Source organism: Seriola lalandi, unplaced genomic scaffold (assembly GCF_002814215.2).
Source record: "Seriola lalandi dorsalis isolate HSWRI2012SDOR001 ecotype SW California unplaced genomic scaffold, Sedor1 jcf7180002054861, whole genome shotgun sequence".
Lineage (NCBI taxonomy): Eukaryota > Metazoa > Chordata > Actinopteri > Carangiformes > Carangidae > Seriola > Seriola lalandi.
The window spans coordinates 758,797-777,240 of NW_019525414.1; the positions used below are offsets into that span (position 1 = coordinate 758,797).

Here is an 18,444-nt window from a genome sequence, read left to right on the forward strand (position 1 = left end):
TGTGTATACATGTCTTGCTATGCTTGTGGGGGCAAATTTGGGTTTGAAACCATCAGTGTGAGGTTATTTTTGCCAGTTGTGACAGCTTCAAAAGGCTTTTTGAGGGACTCCTGCAGTGACTGAGGTCAGTGTCAGGATAAGTCTCTACGACATGAATGAAACTGACAGTAACGCCCTTTGTACGGATTGAAATGTGAAGTACACGCACCAAGCAGCCGGCACATTCAAATTTTTTTTGTTATTATGACTCCTACATCATGTGATAGGATAGTTATGTGATCTTTAGGTGCCAGTACACCTTTAAGAATTAAAAAGATTGAACGTCATGTATTTCAGTGTGAGGTGTGATGAGTGTGACAGAGCATTGTTAATCTGTGTTTTTTATGTATCTATGTAATCATTTCTGCTTGTTAATTATAAAATCTGCTGGTGTGAGGTACATTAAGCACAGCTGTGGGCTAATTACAGATGAGACGTGTGTGTCAGTGAAAGCTAAGTCTCACTTTGCTGTAATAACACGCCACACACACACACACACACACACAGAAAGAGAGAGAGAGAGAGAGAGCGGAGACACGTCAGCTCACTCATGATTAGTTTAAAGATGTGCTTAAAGCCTCAGCTCATTCATGATTCCCTGACGTGTTTTTAATGACTTAAACACAGGCCTCACTGCGTCCTGACTGCTGCTTTACTGCCACCCTCAAACCGTCCTGCTGATCGAGGTCAACATGATTAGTGTTTTCCTTCCGCAAGCTCCAATTTGCAGATCCCCGTGAAGCTACTAAATATACTGTCTGGCCCTTGCAGTGTCTCAGTGGTCATGTACAGCAGCTCTGCTCAGTGTTTATGTCCAGCTCCAGGGTTATATGGTTTGTGCCTGTGCTCAGGTGTCATCAGGTGTGTTGAGGTAGAGACCCACAAAATGCTGCATTCAGAAAAAGAACAAGATTTAAAAAGAAAAAAAAACTTTTTAACTTTGTACCTTTTAGTCTAAAGGTGCAGCTTTTAGGCTAAAAGGTACAACACCTATTAGGTACATCCATTTACTCCAGAAAAGTGAAGCCCCCCCTGACACAAGATGGAATTTGGGACCTTTTTTATATATATATCTTTTCATGTTGCAGATTTATAGAAGTTGTAAATAGCACAGGATATTAAATATTTACACAACTAGAAGGACACTCAGAGAGCGCAGACCTCCACCAAGGCTAATGTCAAACAACATACACCAGACTTCATTGAAACAAAATAAAATTCACAATAAATGAGCTGCATCTGTCCCAGAATAAGTGGTTCCTCCCTGGCCCCGGCCCCGGCCCCGGCCCCGGCCCCGGCCCCGGCCTTTCTGCGTAATCCTGCTAACAATGGATAGAATATAAAATAAACAGACACGGATGAAAACATAATCTCCTTGGCAGAGGTTAAAAAGAGAAAAGATCTGATACAGTGTGTGTTGTCATCTCACATCTCTATTTCTATAGTGACAATGAAGGAAAAAGATAAATCCTAATAATTAAACGTAATTTGGGGATAAAATTTCAATGAAATTTAAATATGGGTCCTTCAACACAGAAGACAAACAGGAATAAAACATAGTAAAGAGGGGTCCTTAATTATGCTAATTAGTCATTTAATTGTAGTTGAGGGTTGAGGGTTGGATATTAGTTCAAAGCTGAAAGAAGTTCTTGAATAGTTTTGACATGTTGCTTCTTCACCATGAAAGAATCTCAATCTGTTTTAGCTCGTCATCAGTTCACGCATTGTGGAACGTTCCTGCTGCGACACTCTGCTGTTCTTTATTGATTGTTCTGTGGTTTGTCACTCCTGCAGCTTTTGCGTCAGAGCTAATCTGTTTATTGCACAATTGAATTTTTGTCCAAATGACAAAATAGTTCAGATTGTTTGTCACTGTCAGTATTTCTTGGTCAGGTCACATGTTTGCAGAGAGCTGTTGTCTGTCAGAAAGTTATCTATTTTAGTGAATGGCTCAGCAGAGCAGCAGGCTGAACACACACCCAGGTCATCAGACTATTGTGATGCACATGTTAGTGACGGAGTCCTTCCCGCTGAAAAGAACAGAGCAGAGGCAAAACGTCTGCTGTTTTAGTTTGTTTTTGAGGTTGTGCATTGTAATCTTGTTTATTTCACAGCACCTCCCAGTTCCTGTTTTTTTTTTTTTTTTACTGTGGGTGGAATTACAACACTTGAAGCTCATGTTCGACTTCAGTCCAAAAATGTCAAGCTGAGTGGACAGAAGTGATCACAGTATGACTGAAAAGACAAATCTTGATCAAAGTTCCTGAAAAGTCCAGACTGATGGAGATCATTCTATAACACTCAGAAGTTAAAAAACTCCTCCCTTCATTTCTGCCCTTCAGCTTTTCTCTGTGTGGGCAGCAGACAGCAGCATTTGTGTATATCAGCTCAGATGGTAAACCACAGATGTAAACACAGGAAACCGACTCTTTTCATTCTTATTTAGAAGCTCTATCAGCGTCTGAAATGCTTTGAAGTTTGGCCAAATCACATCAGTTGTGCTTATTGTCCTTTACATATTTCTCAAGAATGTTACTTGTGAGGATACTTCATAAACTGATGGGATGTACAGTAATTATATAAATAATGAAGTTGAAGTTAGTGTCATGAAAATTGTCATTTCTGGAATCAAACGCTTTTAATGACAGTATTGTTGTTTTCAGTCTTTCCAAAATATAGTGTGTCCTCATCTATTACCACGGTTGAAATTAGGGATGGAACAGTTCATGAAAAAAATCCATCCCATTCGGTTTGCTTGTCTCGGTTCGGGGCATGTGTGTATTGTTCAGTTCAGGTTATGTGCAAAAAAGCCTTGCACCAGTAACCCAGTGAAGTTTTGTTCATGTCCAATATGTTGGCTCACCTGACCCAGTGTGTCAACTGACAGCGCAAGGAGTTGAGAGTCCTTGAGAGTCAGTGAAAAGTCAGACAGGGCAATGGGGGGGGGGGGGGGGTAACAACTGTTGATAACTATTATATAGAATGTGATATATTATAAAGGGACAATGGAGTCACCTGGTGGCCTACTTTAGTGGATGTGTATCATGTAGTCTCAACATCCTTGTTTGAAACCAGGCCGGGGACTTTTGCTGCATGTCATCTAAAAACAGTAATGTCACAGTTCAAGACACACTGCAGAAGGGGATAAAAGTCCCACAGGAATGTATGAAGTCACCATGAATGCTTTTATTTTTTTCATTGTAAAATATTTTGTTCTTGTCCAGGCAGGAAGCTGCCTGACATCAGGAATGTTCAAAGACTATTTCTGTTTCATAATGATACTGGGCAGAGATTGTCAAACTGTCTTCAGCTCGCGCACTGGGACATCTTATCCAGAGTAATGTGAGCATCGTCATTTATTTCAGTGGCTGAGTGAGAGAGGTCTGGGCGTTTATATAGAGCCGTGTGAATCTGCAGCAACAGTATGCTGGCCCGGGCAGAGAGACAGGTCCTTACAGCTCATACACCACATACTGGAAACAGACTCTCAAATATACACACACACTCAACAATGCATTCATGGTTTTACAGCATTACGTTTTCAAGTCAGTATTTAAATAACTGACATAGAGAAACCTGTAACCAGCTGACTCATATTACCAGCAGAGTTCATTAAATTTAAATTTCACTCTTGTAAGCTCTACAAAGGCTTTTTAGCCTTGGCATGTTTATTCATCCAGTAGAGAGCACACAGCATCAGTTTCCTTCTTAAGATCACATTCATTTACATTTCAGCTATTTTCAAGCTGACCTTTTCAAATATCATCAGCCCAAATATAGAGTCCCCAAGTGAGAAAAACAGTGGAAGTCACTGACATTATTTGATGATGAAACAGGTGCTCGTTGTCTTCAGGATGGGAAAACAATGAATTTAAAATTCATGAGCTTTGAGCTAAAATTGCTCACAGTACATAATGTGCTTCTGAGCCTCCAACCATCCTCACCCCCCACTTATTTGACAGCCATACCCACTGCTTCCATTACTGTCCTCCTCCTCCTTCGTGTTATCATGATGACCATTGCTGTGTTTTGTCCCAGCAGGGTGTGGCAGGACTGACCAGAAAGCTCTGAGTCACTGTGTTGTTTGTGGAGCTGTCAGAGCTGCAGACAGGCTGAGAGTCCAGCTTCAGACTTCAGTTTCAGATGATAATGTCGCAGGATGAGATAGAGGGGGTGGTGATGAGCATTGTTGCTCGACAAAAAAAAAAAGGGGACAGGCAGTGGGAGATACATTAGAAACAACAAACATCCAGACACAGAATAAGGAAAAGAACTCAGTTAGAAAGTCCATTTAGTATAGAGTGCAAGTCTTAAGGCCTTTTCAAAGATTTGCCCTTTCAAAGGTGCAGAGTAGGAGATGCACAACAGATAAGAAGGCTGGAGAGGCAGTGAGCCAGTGTTGGTGTGAGGGGACATAATTCATCAAGCCCTGACACACCCCTCTCTGTTTCTATCTGCATGTCTGTCCTCATCACTGCTGCTGGGAACCATCGAGCTGTGTGGAAGGATTTAACAAAATCACAACGAGAAAATCAAAATATGACTCGAACATCTTCTGATATGAACCCAGTTTTAAATGTGTGATTGGTGGGTTTTTTGTTGTGATGACAGTTTTGTCTTGTTCTCCTGGTTCTTGTTTTTATGTCAAATAAAGGAACAGTTGAACACTTTAGGAAATACTTCCTTTCTGACTGAGAATTAGAGGAAAAGATTGATACCAATGACATATCTCTCCATTACATATCATGCTGTGACAGAAAGTGAATAAACCTAAATGTTGAACCATGAAGCATTTCCTCTGCTTCTTTCCCTACACTGACATTGGTGTTATCACATACAGTAAAAATCACTGAACACATACCTGGGAAAAAAGGGCAGCAGCATTCATGCTATGCGTCAACATTCACACATCACCCTTCCTGATACCATATATCTCCCCACAGAGACTCCATGTATGTATATATACATTAACCCCTGAGGTCTGCTGCCGTGGCCTTTGCCAAGCTAAATAAAGCAGGGCCTAAAAGTGGGTAGCGGGCCATGAGTTCAGGTCAAAGGGAATGTGAAACCATAAACCAGGAGGCTAGCTAGCCTTGAGACCAGCCATCACACGACTGTGTTTACTTGGTTGTTTGCTGACAGGCTGGCTGAATATATGTTTAATGATGAGTTTGTGTAGCTATTCTCTCAGCAGGTCAGGAGGTTGAGGACAAGGCCTCTGTAATTTACTGTAAGACCTCAGTCAGATGAAAGTGACTGACTCCAGGTTTCCTGTTGTGTAGCATTGCTGCACATCACAGAGGATTTATATAATCTGTAACTTTTCTACATTAAAATGTCTAATAATGACTAGACCTATGTTATATATTTTTTTGAGTTGTGTTCATATATTTCTATCAATTCTCAAACCTAGAGAAAAACGTAATTCTAATATGGTAATGCATGTGGTCTCCTGTCAATGACATCATATCCTATATGATCATGTGACAGTGGTTTTGTTTCCTGCCAGAAGCTCAGCATTTACTTAAATACATTTTTTACATACACTTGGTGGTTTTCAGCTCTATATTTGAACCAGATGAAGGATTTTAGTCATCGGAAGTCTGGATCTGAAGCTCAGCTCCCAGCTGCTGGAGACGTCTTGTCCTGTGTCACTGAAGAGCATCAGTGAATCTCTGAAGTTTAAAGTCAATCTGCTTTCTGGGTGTTTCTACTGGTTTTAATCTCCTGGTGTGTTTGTTATGGAGAGGAGGACACCTCTGTGGATAATTCAGCTGCTGGTAAAAACCTCCTGAACATCTGGTTCATAAGTTATCAGAGAAACAATCAGAACAAATGTTAGTGTCGCTCAAACACTGACTTTAAATGTCAAACTGCTTTATTCAGTGTTTTTAATGGTTCTAATCACCGGGTCTGTTTGATTTCCTGAACCACTGACACTGAAGGAATCCAAACCGGGAGGAGCTAATGGTGATGGTGATGAAGACAACAACTCCCATGATCCCACACTATTTCATGACGTCACCCAATGTCGCCTTTTTTTTTGTTTTGAGAGACCCCTAGAGGCGGGTGGCAAGAGGAAGAGGAGGCAACATGATAAATTGAGTCAGTTTCAAGAATTTGATTTATCATCATTTATAAAGCAAACATATTTAAAATATTTGTTGGTTCTGGCTTCTCGGATGTGAGAATTTACTGCTTTTCTGCTGCTGTTTTATATAATTGTGAAACTTAACATTTATGAAACTGTGATGCACAGTTTTCAAAATTTTCTGACATTTTTTATACTAATAAATGAATCAGAAAAACAAACATAATCATTAGTTCCAGAGTACCAGCGATTGAACATAAAGATTTCATTCAAAAGGCATAAACATTTCATGCTAAAGGCAAAGTAATATAGTATAGCATAGTATTTCGCAGTTTGCAGTGACTCGTTTATGTTATTGTCTTCCTTGGCTGAGCAGCTGAACATGTGAATTTGTGGGTGGTATGTGAAATTACATTACATTGCAAGGTTTAAGTTTGAGAAGTTAGTGACTATTTCCATTTGAACTAAGTTTTCATCCAAGTGGTGCATGTTCGTACACTGTCACTCACAGAATATGGCTTTTTGACCTTGAAACTGATAAACAATGATTTTCCTAAGCCTCTGCTTTCTCTCCTGTGTCTCTTCAGAACCTTGATTCTCTGGAAGGCTCGATCCAGAACTTGCTCTCGGTGCTGTACCCGCCCTTCGAGGCCACCGCCCCCACTCTTCTCAGCCAGCTCTTCCAAATCATTGATGGCCGTTATCAGGGAGACGCCCTGCGGTGCCTGCTGGAGTTCCTGGTCCCGGCCGAGCACATCTTGAACATTGTGCAGCAGGCTGCATGTGTAGGTCAAGAGACATACATACAAAAAGTAAAACATACAAAGCTGCACTGAGATCCTCCTGCTGGACTTAATATCATAATAAAAATCTTGATATATTTGTCTTTCTCTCTTTTAGGATCAGTACTCTGATGTACTCTTCCTCTGTGAGGGCTGGCCTCTGTGTTTGCATGACCAAGTTGTCATCCACCTCGCTCCCCTCAACCCCCTGCTTCTTCAGCCGGGTGACTTTTACCTCCAGGTGACACCATTTTGTGACCAGTCAGCTCGCATTGTGGTCTCCAGCCTCCTGGAAGAGGAGGGGCTTAGAACAGAGGTAGTGGAGGAGACCCCAATCCCTGAAACTTCCTATCCTTGTATATTCAGCTGTGATTGGTTAAAGGAGATCAACCAGGGCCGCCATGGAACACCTCTCGGCCAGTGCCTACTTGCCACCGAGCAGGGCGTGGTGAGGTTACCATGGGAACGGGTGGCTCTGCCTGATTTTGTGGGCGTGCCAGAGTGTGCTGGGATTAGTATGGCCTCTGTTCCTCCTTCATATCCTCCTCTACCACCTCCGTTTCCACTTCCTCCACCTCTTCCTCATATTTCTGAGAATTCTTCATCAAATCGTTCATTTCCTCCGTCTCCAGCAAAGGAATCTGCACAGTGTAATATAACCATTCAAAATTCAGTTTTAACAAATTCACACCCCTCTGCCTTCTCTGTGGAGACCAGAATATGTCCAGCCAAGCACGGCATTGCTGTGTCACTCTGCCTGGTGGATACTAGTGCTGCTTCTTCAGCTAGGCTGGTCAAAGAGAAAGAAACTAACACGGAGCCTAAGCCTATAGGCTGGGTCGCCCCAAATACATGGGACAGCCGTTTTACAGGGACAGATCCAAACACAGCTACAAAAACAAGCACAGTTTCAGGTACATGCACTCCTGCAAGTACGAATACGTGCAGAGGTGCAGATAAGATTCAGATTGTTTCTGAAACTAAAGGGCAAGATAAACATAAAGTCACAAACCTGCAAGACTCAGGCTGCAGCGGGTCAGCAGGCCAAGCTGCTGCAGAAGGAGAATATATCGATATACTGCAGGCAACTATGCTTTTTGTTAAAGCTCAGTCAGTAACAGAAGAACAACAGAAATTAGAAGTGCAAAGGCAGCCACACACAAAAACCCAAGCACAAATCCAAAAATATCCACAGAAACAAGCACAAATGCAACCACATGCACAAATAGAGCCATACAGGCAAACACAAAGGCACCCAAACACACAGACATCAGCTCAGGCACAATCACAAACACACAGTCCTTCAAGATCAGAGGCTCTTGTATCATTAACGCCCAACATTTCCACAGAAGCAGGACCTCCATTTGCTCTTCACCATTCCCAGTCACACCACACTCACCACAACTCCCTTGAACCCTCTCAGTGTGTCCGCACTGTCCGCTTCTCTGAGAAACCCTGTACCCCCTGCATGACAAGGAGACAGGGCGGGAAGGTTTCCAGAGCTCAGGAGCTGAGATGTCGATACAGGGACTCCTACCAGGCTGCTATACAAAACCCTGTTACCTTTGGCCAGGAGAAGAGGGGGAATATGTTAGCTGTGCTGGAGGAGGATTGTGATTTCTCTGTGTGTGATGACAGACAGAAGCCACCAGAGACTGAAGCAGGGGATCCATGGTGTAATGTTCAAGCAATGACACATGATCATGGGATCCAAAACCAGTCTCCTGTCCCTGTTAGTGGAACCATCTGTAAGGAATCAGGAGAAGCAAACACTGTTCCATATTGGAAACCAGGAGATTCAATCACTGCCCACTGTCTGGAGTACAGGGCCACAAATCATTTAAAATATGGTGGGCTACCAGAGCAGGCACCTGAAAAAACCACTGTGCCATTCAGGGAACCAGGGGATGCACACGCTGCCAAACCTTCTAGCTATTTACACAGTGTGAACAGAAAAACTTCAGCAGCAGGAACGTGGATAAACACTGATAGAGATTCCTCAAGCTCAAATGATCCTAAACAGTCAGATGTGATCTCTGCCAAACACCATGGATTACTGTTTAGTTCAAATGAGATTTCAGGGATGAGCATGACCCTCAAGCCTCGTGAAAGACTTCGAAACAGAACCACAGGGATGATTCCAAAGTCTCTTACAGTGCCACAAAACAGACAAGAATGTATGTCAGATGGAAGATGCTCTTCCCTCTCCACAGCAGTGGTGGACACCTCCGAGAAGTGTGCACTGGTCATTGTTGAAGGTCAAAATGTCAGGAGAAGAGAAAATACTGACTCCTTAGCAGAGATTCCCCAGCTTCATGTGGTCAAATGTAAAAACAGCACAGCCTTTGGACTGGTTTCACCCAAGATCAACAGGAGGAAAATGGTCATTCCAGATAGACATAGCCGTCAGACAGAGAACCTGTCACAGACAGATCCACCTCCAGCAGCAGACACACAGAGGATGTCCCAGTCTGCCTCTGCTCATCCCAGACCAGACCATCTCCCCCTAGGATCTCCAGACCCCAGATCTCACCCCCTCTATCTGGGAGTAGCATCTCTCACAGGTAAGTTCATTTGAGATGCAGTAAATTACATCAACAGCCACGATACTCATTATAACCCACATACATGGTTTGTCAGCTTCAAGAGCTACATAGTTTGTCAAAGTGTTTAAAATGACAACACAGAAAAAAAAGTAATAACTTGTTTTAATTTAAAGGTGAATTGTGTGTATCTAATTGTCTTTTGTCATGTTATCAATGCTTTTCTTTCAATGCTTTTTCTCTTTTCTCTTTTCAAAATGCAGTCGAACTAATCTACCTAGCTACAGTAGTTCTTACTCTTTACTTTAGCTGTCTTCTCATATTTTCCTTTAGCTTTTTGGTCCTTTATTATTTCCTTTCTTATGCTAGTATCAGGTAGCATTACTGCACTGTTGTCTGTCAAGCCACCATTGTTTTTGCACTTGAATTTAGTTTTAAGTGTCTTCTTGAAAAAAACATCACAGTACCATGAAAACGAATTATTTTGTATGTCTGGGACAACATGCAGAATAGCTACTTTAATGAAAACTGTACTTTGTTATAGTTTGACTGAACCCTTTCTGTACTTCCATGTGAGACTGGAGGTGCCAAAGTACAAAATGACCTGTCTCTCTGAATGTCTCTCTTCACCAAATATTGGTATGGCTACAGGAGAAAAATCCTCTTAAACAGAGAACAGCTTTTTAGATGTTCCCTGATCTTTTCCCTCTCTAACCCCACCAGGCGGCAGAGACAGGACAAGCAGGGCAATAGTTGAGCTCTATGGAGACCACGAAGGATGGAGATCAGCCGTAACAAGCCAGGAGCTCTTTCAGATGCTGCTCTACTTCCACTCAATCACCAGGTAAGGTGTTAACATCCATATCCCTGGGAATCAATGAACGAATCAAGAAATAAATGAATTAACCAAATGATCCACCAAAAGATTCAAACAAACCCACTGTATATTTATATAAGGACATTCTGGCATCTCTGTGGTCACTGTTTTGTACTAATTTGTCTTTTATCTCTGTGTGTAGGAGAGAAATCAGAGAAGCTGGGATGACACTCATTTTTGATGCAAGGAAGTCACATCCTCAACCACAGCTCTACAAGGCCTTGATGACACTTCAGGTAAGAAACACACAAATGTCTGCATCACAGCAGATCAGAGCTCTCACACTGGAGGTCTCCTGAGCATAAACAGCATGTGACAAGATGTTTTTCCTTCACTTATCTGTAAGCAAACATGCATCCTATATTATAATGATATACAACTTGGCCTTTAATTGAATGACTGTATAGTACAGTTCATACTGGGAAGTGTGATATAATTTTCTAGTGTTAATATCAGTTCCATTTACTTTCTTGCTTAAAATGAAACATGGATTATTGTAGTTAAATGGCAGTAATTACATGTGTAACTGTTGCAGGAGCAGAGTCCCCAGGCAGTGAACACTTTGGTGCTGCTGGTGGACAAGGACTGCAGCCCCCGGCCTGAGAGATGTCCTGGGGTCCAGGTCAGGTTTCACCCTTCACAAGCTTTATTATAGAACACTGCATATGGAGAAAGACTTCTGTTTGGTTTCTTACAAAGTGTTATAATCTGAATAAGTTTCTATAAATACTCTTTGATCAAAGTGTATTTCTAGCCGTGCTTGGGACAGCAGTGTCCCAATGTCAGTTGGTTTGTCTGCACATCACTTTGATCCAGACTAAAAGAAAGAAACAGTATGGCTACAGACATTTACTCTCCAGAGGATGAATGCTAATGACTCTTCATATCATGACAAATATTGGGTCGACTGCTATGAAATTACACCACAAAACCTTTCCTCTAGTGCCACCAGCAGGCCACACTTTTTACTGTCACCTGTCGGTGACACTATCAGGTGTTTTTGTCTTGATCTCCAGCTGCAGCTGTTTCAACCTGCCCCTGATCTTCAAAGATTGAAGAAAATGTTTCGAGTTGCCTTCACCATGAGACGTCTTTGCATTTAAGCTAAAACCATACTGAATGAACAGTAGTCATTGTTCTCGGTGAGACAGATTTGGTAAGAGGAAAGAAAAAATATGAGCAAAACAAAAAAGGCTACAGATGACCATTATTGGCCCAGTCACCTAAAACATTGCTGGCCCTCTATCCTTGATTCCAAAATATCAGCTTGGTTCATAAACAGATGATGAAGTGGGAAGTTTTGTTTCAGTTATAAAGATTGGAAAAGCAGCTAAATAGAGTTATTTTGTTGATTAGCACTGAAGCTGTGAAAACATGTTGGTGTTACTCTGTTACCTGGAGCAGACTGACTTGGTGACCACGATGAAAGCCTTGCTGAAGCTGGTGGAGGGGAGTCAGCTGAGCTCCCGCCTGGATGGCACACTGTCTCACAGCCACTGTGACTGGATGGAGCTGCACCAGGTGAGACTCTGCCTCTCTCATTAGGCGGTGCACTAGTTTTTTCTCTTCTGTGCTCACAGTTTATTTGTGTGCACATCTTCTAGAAACTCTTCCCATTTGTATGTGATCTTCATGAGGCGTCCAGCCTGCTACTGAGAGCCATCAGTAGGTTAGAGGAGCCCCAGAGGACTGACACTGTGCAGGTACTGTAATGCTGTTCTTTAACTGCTGAGTTTACCCTGTGTTATGCAACTGCCTTCATGGATAATATAGTATGAGCAGTATAGTTTTATGGGAATAATATATTGGGGAAAGTACATAGAAAAGTTTTCAAGATCATTTCACAATATACTGTAGCAGCACAGGAAGTTCTTCAAAGTTCTTGATATGAACGAGTCACATTGTTTGCTGATGTTAAATGTTTTGTTAATGTTTTGTCCAACAGACTGTGCAGCAGTGCATGATGAACCAGAGGACTCTGATGAGGGATGTACTGGAGGACAGCAGATTGGTCAGCCTGCAGAGAGAGGGTGGAGCTGTCCTGGCGAGGCTGAGGAAGGAGAATGACCTCAAGTATCCCCACTGTGAGGACCTCAGGTAAGCACTGAGGAAAAACCCCCGCTCTTACCTGCTATATTTACATGTGCAGAAAAACCCAAGGGTTGGCCTGCAGACAGATTTGGATTGATCATGCAACAGTGACACTGTCCACTGACTTTGTTACATAGATAAAGATCACTATAGTACAAGTTAGTAGAGCATATTGCCATTTCTTAAATTCAAATACAAGCACAATATCACATCTGACTTGGTACAAAAGTCAAAAGCAAAAGTAAAAGGAATAAGATGTTTTAACGACACAGGTATGGATACGTAACTGCTGAACACCTAAAGCTTGCAAATAATAGGCTTTATCCCTCAGTTGCTGTTTGTTTTTCTGGGTTATTAATCCATGGTATTCTACCTGACTCCATTCCATCTATTATACTTGTTTCTGTGGTTAAAGATAAAGCTGGGAAATAAAACAGTTCGGAGAACTACAGGCCTGTAGCCTTAGCCAGCATCCTATCTAAAGTGCTGGAGAGAATCCCACTAAATAGGCTGGAACAGTTTGGGTTTAAATGGAATTGACATGGAACTGGAACTGGAACATGTGTGTATTTGCTTTTAAGGAGATTTTAGATAAATGTAAAAGGCAAATTTCCACAATTTCTATGTGTTTTATTGATGCTTCTAAAGTGTGAAATTAAATTAAAATGAAATTATACCAAAGAGGGGTTCCTAGATTTCTTGTGAGAAACGTTTTCTTGTCTGCACATCAGACAATGCAGGTTAGACGGGGAAATTTTATATCTGATCCGTTCAATGTGAATAATGGAGTTCGTCAAGGCGGGATTTTATCTGCTTTTCTTTTTAATATTTATATGGATGATATGTCACTGCAGTTAAATGGATGTGGAACAGGGTGCGTGTTTGGTAATTCTCTCATTAACCACTTTATGTATGCAGATGATTTGGTGATTTTCTGTCCATGTAGTGCTGGTTTTGAAACAGCTATATAATGCAAACAAGAGTAATATTATGATTGTCAGAAATTGGGAAGACAGAAAATTGTAATTTGCTCACTTCTTCCTGTCAGGTGTTGAATATTCAGGACATTACATAACCAATGACCTATCAGATGACAAGGACATCTACAGGAAGTGTCAAAACCTATACACACAAGCAAATATGTTGGCTCATAAATTTAGTGTGTTCAATGACTGATAAGATTTTTTTGTTTTGATTGGATTTTATGTGGATTTCTTTTTATTTGCTGTTGTTTTCTGCATATGGACCCCATGAATGTGTCCGTAATAAAGATATGAATGAGTACGTTTCTTTATATGCAAGTAAGACTTTTTTTCGAGGGAGATCATCAGTTTTTGTTTTTTTCTGATATGTATTTACTTAAGGCTGTGATCTGCCTTTTTCCTAAACGCAGTGATGCAGTGGACTCAGTGACCCGCCTGTACAACCTGGTGGAGGAGCAGGCTCACGTCCTCGTACAGAGGTCCAACCAGTCGCTGGAACACCTGGAGTACCTGCTGCAGCTCAGAGAGATGGAAGGATACTTCACCCAGGTACTGTACCCTGTCCTAACTCACCATAAATGTGCCTTTAGATGAAGGCAATTTACTTTCAGATAAAATGAAGTCTCAACAGTTCAGTTATTGACCTAAGAAATGATAATGTGATAATGTGAGTTGGCCACTGCCTCTTTGTTTTGAAGTGAACATTATAACCAAGAGTGAAAACATGTGCAGTTGTGCATTCCCCTTTACAAATGATCAAGGATTTTATACAGTGTGAGATTGTATAAAGAACTAGAATATTCCTGGAGAAATGTAGAATTTTTAATGTGCCTGCTACTTGGTGCATGTACTTTACTCCTCTCGTTTCAATCTGTACAAAGGACGTTACTGTCAGTTTCATTCATGTCGTAGAGACTTATCCTGACACACGTACATGCCCTAACAGAAGTTGGTCTACAATAAAGTTATACCACTATCTCCCCATATAGACCGTATCTTCCAAGATCGACCTTTTATGACCTACCTTACCTCTAACCTTTTTGAGACTCTTATTTTGAAAGTGTCTGTGCCTCTGTGTTTGGCAGTATATATTGCTTAAGGTTTTATACAACAGAGCCAATAATTGCTTATTACCATGTTTAGATTTTTATTTTGAAGGTTAATCCAATTCATGGAGATGGTGCTTGTGTGTTTCTGTCAATATATATATATATATATATATATATGTGTGTGTGTGTGTGTGTGTGTGTAAGAGAGAGAGTCTGGCTGTCAAAGACACAGAACTCATGCAAATCTATGAGAGAAAGGGGTCAGCAAACCTCTCAAACTCCTGCCATTTAATACAAATCAGTACATAATATCAGCAAAATTATCACATGTTCAGTGCCACAAGATTCTCCTGAACACCTCTATGTGTTTTTGAGCCAAAAATGTGGAAATAGGAGCGAGTTACAAAAAAGGATCTGTTCTGGTTTTGTCCTGAAATCAGCTCCTGAATATGTATTGCAGTCTATGGGACAGTTGGAGGGTAGTTGGAGGGGTTTAAATTCTCTGTGTCTCTGTGCTAAGGTAGACACTTTATATGAAACAGGACAAATTTGTCTACTAATGTCAAGATCGATATATGTGGCCGTAAAGACGAGTTACAGTTTTTTTTCAGACAAATTTGACAGCTTCTCCCACTCTAGCCCTGAACATTCTATACAATACACACCCATTATAAACTCAAGAAAAAGCATGTAACTAAAACTGTGATAAAACTGTTCGAGATATATAAAAAGTTGAATACAAGTTTAATAGCTGAAAGTCTTGTGAACATTCTAAAGTTTGAATGAAGTCTGTAGCTGAAAGTATGCTGACGTAGTTGAAGTTTAAAGAGGCTGAAAGTTTCAAGGATTTGAACATTGTATTCATTCAGCAATCCCACCAATAATAAAGATTTGAATAAGTATGCAGGATAATAATATATGCATTCAATGCTATTGCATTGCAGGCACATAATAATAACCAAACACAACACTGTTCTGCATCTTCCGTCCCTGCAGATGCAGCAGTGGTTTAATGTAGAAGGAGAGCGCCACCTGCTGGAGGCAGAATCAGTCGAAGACTCTGGAGAGAGAATGGAGCAGATCCTAAACAGCTTCACTGGTTTCCTTATTGAAGCTAATGTGAGTCTAAGTTTTCTTGCGTCTGCCATTGTGTCTGTATTTATATTCCTGGTGTTTCTCTTTCTGAATCTCTCCCCTCTCCTTCCCCAGGACCGAAGACACCACTCCTTGTCACTCGTGTCAGAGGCAGAGAAGCTCCAGCGGAGCGGGCTCTCCTATCCAGAGACAGACACATTCTGGACTCTTGCCTGCACCTTCAAGTCAGGCCTGGAGGACTTCCTGTGCAGGGCAGAGGCCTGTGGCAGAGAGCTGCAGATCATGGTCAACGTGTGTGATTTTTGTGAGCAGGTTTGTATAAGATTAGTATTTAGAAATCAAGCACATGAGATCAACTCTTGCCCTGTAGGAGAAACCCACAAAGACACTGGTTTGTTGCTCTGTTAAATTTATCTGTTACTCTTGCAAGTACCCTTTTTGGAAGGAATGCAGTTACAGTGTATATAGGTTTATATTCACCTATACATTTAAATGTAGAATATTACAGGGTCAAATTAACCAGTCACAAACAAATGTAACTTGTATTTTTCACTTGAACTAAACTGAAGTACATTCTAAAATCAATAATTCTGCTTTAAATGAATCAGGTTTTTTAAGTATTTCTAGTCAAGAAGATTTATAAAGTCATAATAAATATTGCTTTGGATGCACCTTTGTATAGCAATCTCAAACTCATTTTAACAGATCATCACTTATAATACTGAAATTGACACTTTTGCTCAAAGCAAATATATTTAGATATCTGTCTATCGTGTTCAAAAGAGCTACTGTGTGTATATGTGTGTGTTTTTTTTAAGGATATTAGAGAATTAAGGGAAAAAGGCAATACTCTAGCATTAATGAAGTCCAACATTAAAGAGCTGACAATGTGCTGATTCTTCTCTATGTGAACCTTCATCAGAGCATACATTAATCATGCAAACAATCAACAGGAAAACAATGACACCTGTTTTACTCTTGTACTTTAGAGTAAAGTACTTTATCACTACTCTTGTACTTGTACTTTATCACCTAGTTTTAAACATTGGTGAAATCTTACTGTTACTTGAATAACATTTGAGTCACGTTACAACACTACACTGAGTACAGGAGCATTATATAAACAAAGAAAATAAGTAATGTTTTTTGTATAGTAAAAGAAATCCTCTTTTACCACCAGGCTGTGGCTCTGGCCAGTGAATGCACTGATTACCTGGACCAGAGTCAATCAAACATTCAGCCAATACAACAGCAAATCCAAGACTCTGGACCGAGAACCCCCTCCCTTTGCCAGTCTGACCCCCCCACAGCTCAGGGCTCTGGTCCAACCACCACCAGTGCTTCACTGTCGGGCAGTGACAGCTCCATCCTTCAGACTTTCCAAGACAGGTTCCTCCAGTTTAACCCAGAGAAATTTCAGGAGGTGAAGGCAGAAGCCAGCGCTCTGCGGGGATCCAGGGGGATGGGAGTCTGGAACGTGGCCTGGCTGAGATGTCAGGAGGCCAGACAGCAGCTTCAGGAGAGGATGCAGGATGTAGGTGGAGTTCACCACCAAAAGCCAGATTCTAGCAGCTGGTGTGAAGGTCATTACGTAGATGTGGTGAGCACTAATATTCAGACAGCATCACCCGGTGGCCAGTGTCTGGTGGTACAATCGACCCCCGGGCCTCGGCACCCACAGTGGGAGGGCATCATGTCAGGAGCGGTGGATTTAGGGAAGAGGAAGCCGATTCTGGGCATGAACAGGACTAATTCAACAAATGTAGTCGGCTGTAACATCATCATCAAACCTGAGGATCATGGTGATGCTGGAACCAGTCAGGAGTCAAAGGTCACTCCACAGTCACCTCACAGGTAATTTAACTTCTTTGTTCATCCATTCATATCACTTGATTAGGATTTAACCACAGTAGTTCATTCACTGTTTCTGCCACACAGTCCAGAAATATTGCTGCTAGCACTCCTTTGAGTCTTCTGCTGATATTTGTAATAAGAACACATTTTCTTTCATTCTGCATTTATCTAGAAGTGATTGTAACCCACTGTGTCATTCATACATATCTTGATCAGTATAGGAACTGTTCCCAATCACAGAAATCCTGACACTACATAATGAATAAAAAAAACAAATGCAACAAAAAGCAGCTGGATAGTAAGTACTACAATAATGTATTACTCCTGGATATTTAGTTTTCCCTTTGTTCCCCCCTTAAATAGTTTCAAGGCAACTTATTCCAGTTACTGGGCTGCACCATCCATCCTGTGGATCATTTTACACATATTTTCCTTCTACAAAGCTTGGCATTTTTTTTGGTAAACTTCGGGTTCTCTATCATGTCAAGACTGTCTCTCCACCCTACATATATTCCGTATTGCAGGGACTCCTACGGGGTCAGCTGACATGGATACTCGTTAAGAAACATCACCTGTGGTGTCCACGCAGTAATTAGCAACACCACGAATGCGTGGCCTCTTTGATTCCTTGATCCCCACGTAGTCGAGCAGACGCGTGTATCTTGATATTTGAGTAGATGAGATTGAATGTAGCATTTGTTTTTTTTAACATCAGCGTGGTCCACTTACCTTGTAAGTTGGAGAGCTGGTCTACGGGCCCCTCTCTGGCCCGCTGCATAGTCTGACAAATGCTGCTTCCAGACAGAACGTAGCTTGCGCTGCGCTCGCCAGGAGGACAGACCAAGTTTTCAAAACTTATAGCGGGACCACAGACTGTACATGAGCGGACCAGTGGCGATTGCTCTAAGACTGCAAGGGAAGCTCAGCTTCCCCTAAAATGTCAACAAAATAAGTGGTCAAATATGTTCTGTTGTGTGAACATTTCACTGACTAAATATGCGCTAGAACACGTTCATCTTTTGTTCAGAATCAGCTCCTTA

At 41.4% G+C, this 18,444-nt stretch overlaps 1 protein-coding gene and 1 long non-coding RNA gene across 3 annotated transcripts in view; one reads left to right on the forward strand and one right to left on the reverse strand.

The window, feature by feature from the left end:
* Positions 1-18,428, reverse strand: part of LOC147817887 (uncharacterized) — a 165,011-nt gene extending 146,583 nt beyond the window's left edge. The window contains exon 1 of the long non-coding RNA XR_015438537.1: positions 18,294-18,428. This is a non-coding gene — a long non-coding RNA (uncharacterized LOC147817887). The remainder of the gene's footprint in view (positions 1-18,293) is intronic.
* Positions 1-18,444, forward strand: part of LOC111670789 (pleckstrin homology domain-containing family G member 4B-like) — a 32,744-nt gene that overhangs the window by 1,373 nt on the left and 12,927 nt on the right. For both annotated transcript variants that reach the window (XM_023427672.2, XM_087179592.1), the window contains exons 2-13: positions 6,718-6,915; positions 7,031-9,476; positions 10,179-10,299; positions 10,475-10,568; positions 10,868-10,954; positions 11,737-11,853; positions 11,937-12,035; positions 12,278-12,429; positions 13,817-13,955; positions 15,452-15,574; positions 15,665-15,862; positions 16,731-17,404. In XM_023427672.2, the coding sequence (XP_023283440.1) occupies positions 6,718-6,915; positions 7,031-9,476; positions 10,179-10,299; positions 10,475-10,568; positions 10,868-10,954; positions 11,737-11,853; positions 11,937-12,035; positions 12,278-12,429; positions 13,817-13,955; positions 15,452-15,574; positions 15,665-15,862; positions 16,731-17,404 (4,448 nt within the window). The remainder of the gene's footprint in view (positions 1-6,717; positions 6,916-7,030; positions 9,477-10,178; positions 10,300-10,474; positions 10,569-10,867; positions 10,955-11,736; positions 11,854-11,936; positions 12,036-12,277; positions 12,430-13,816; positions 13,956-15,451; positions 15,575-15,664; positions 15,863-16,730; positions 17,405-18,444) is intronic.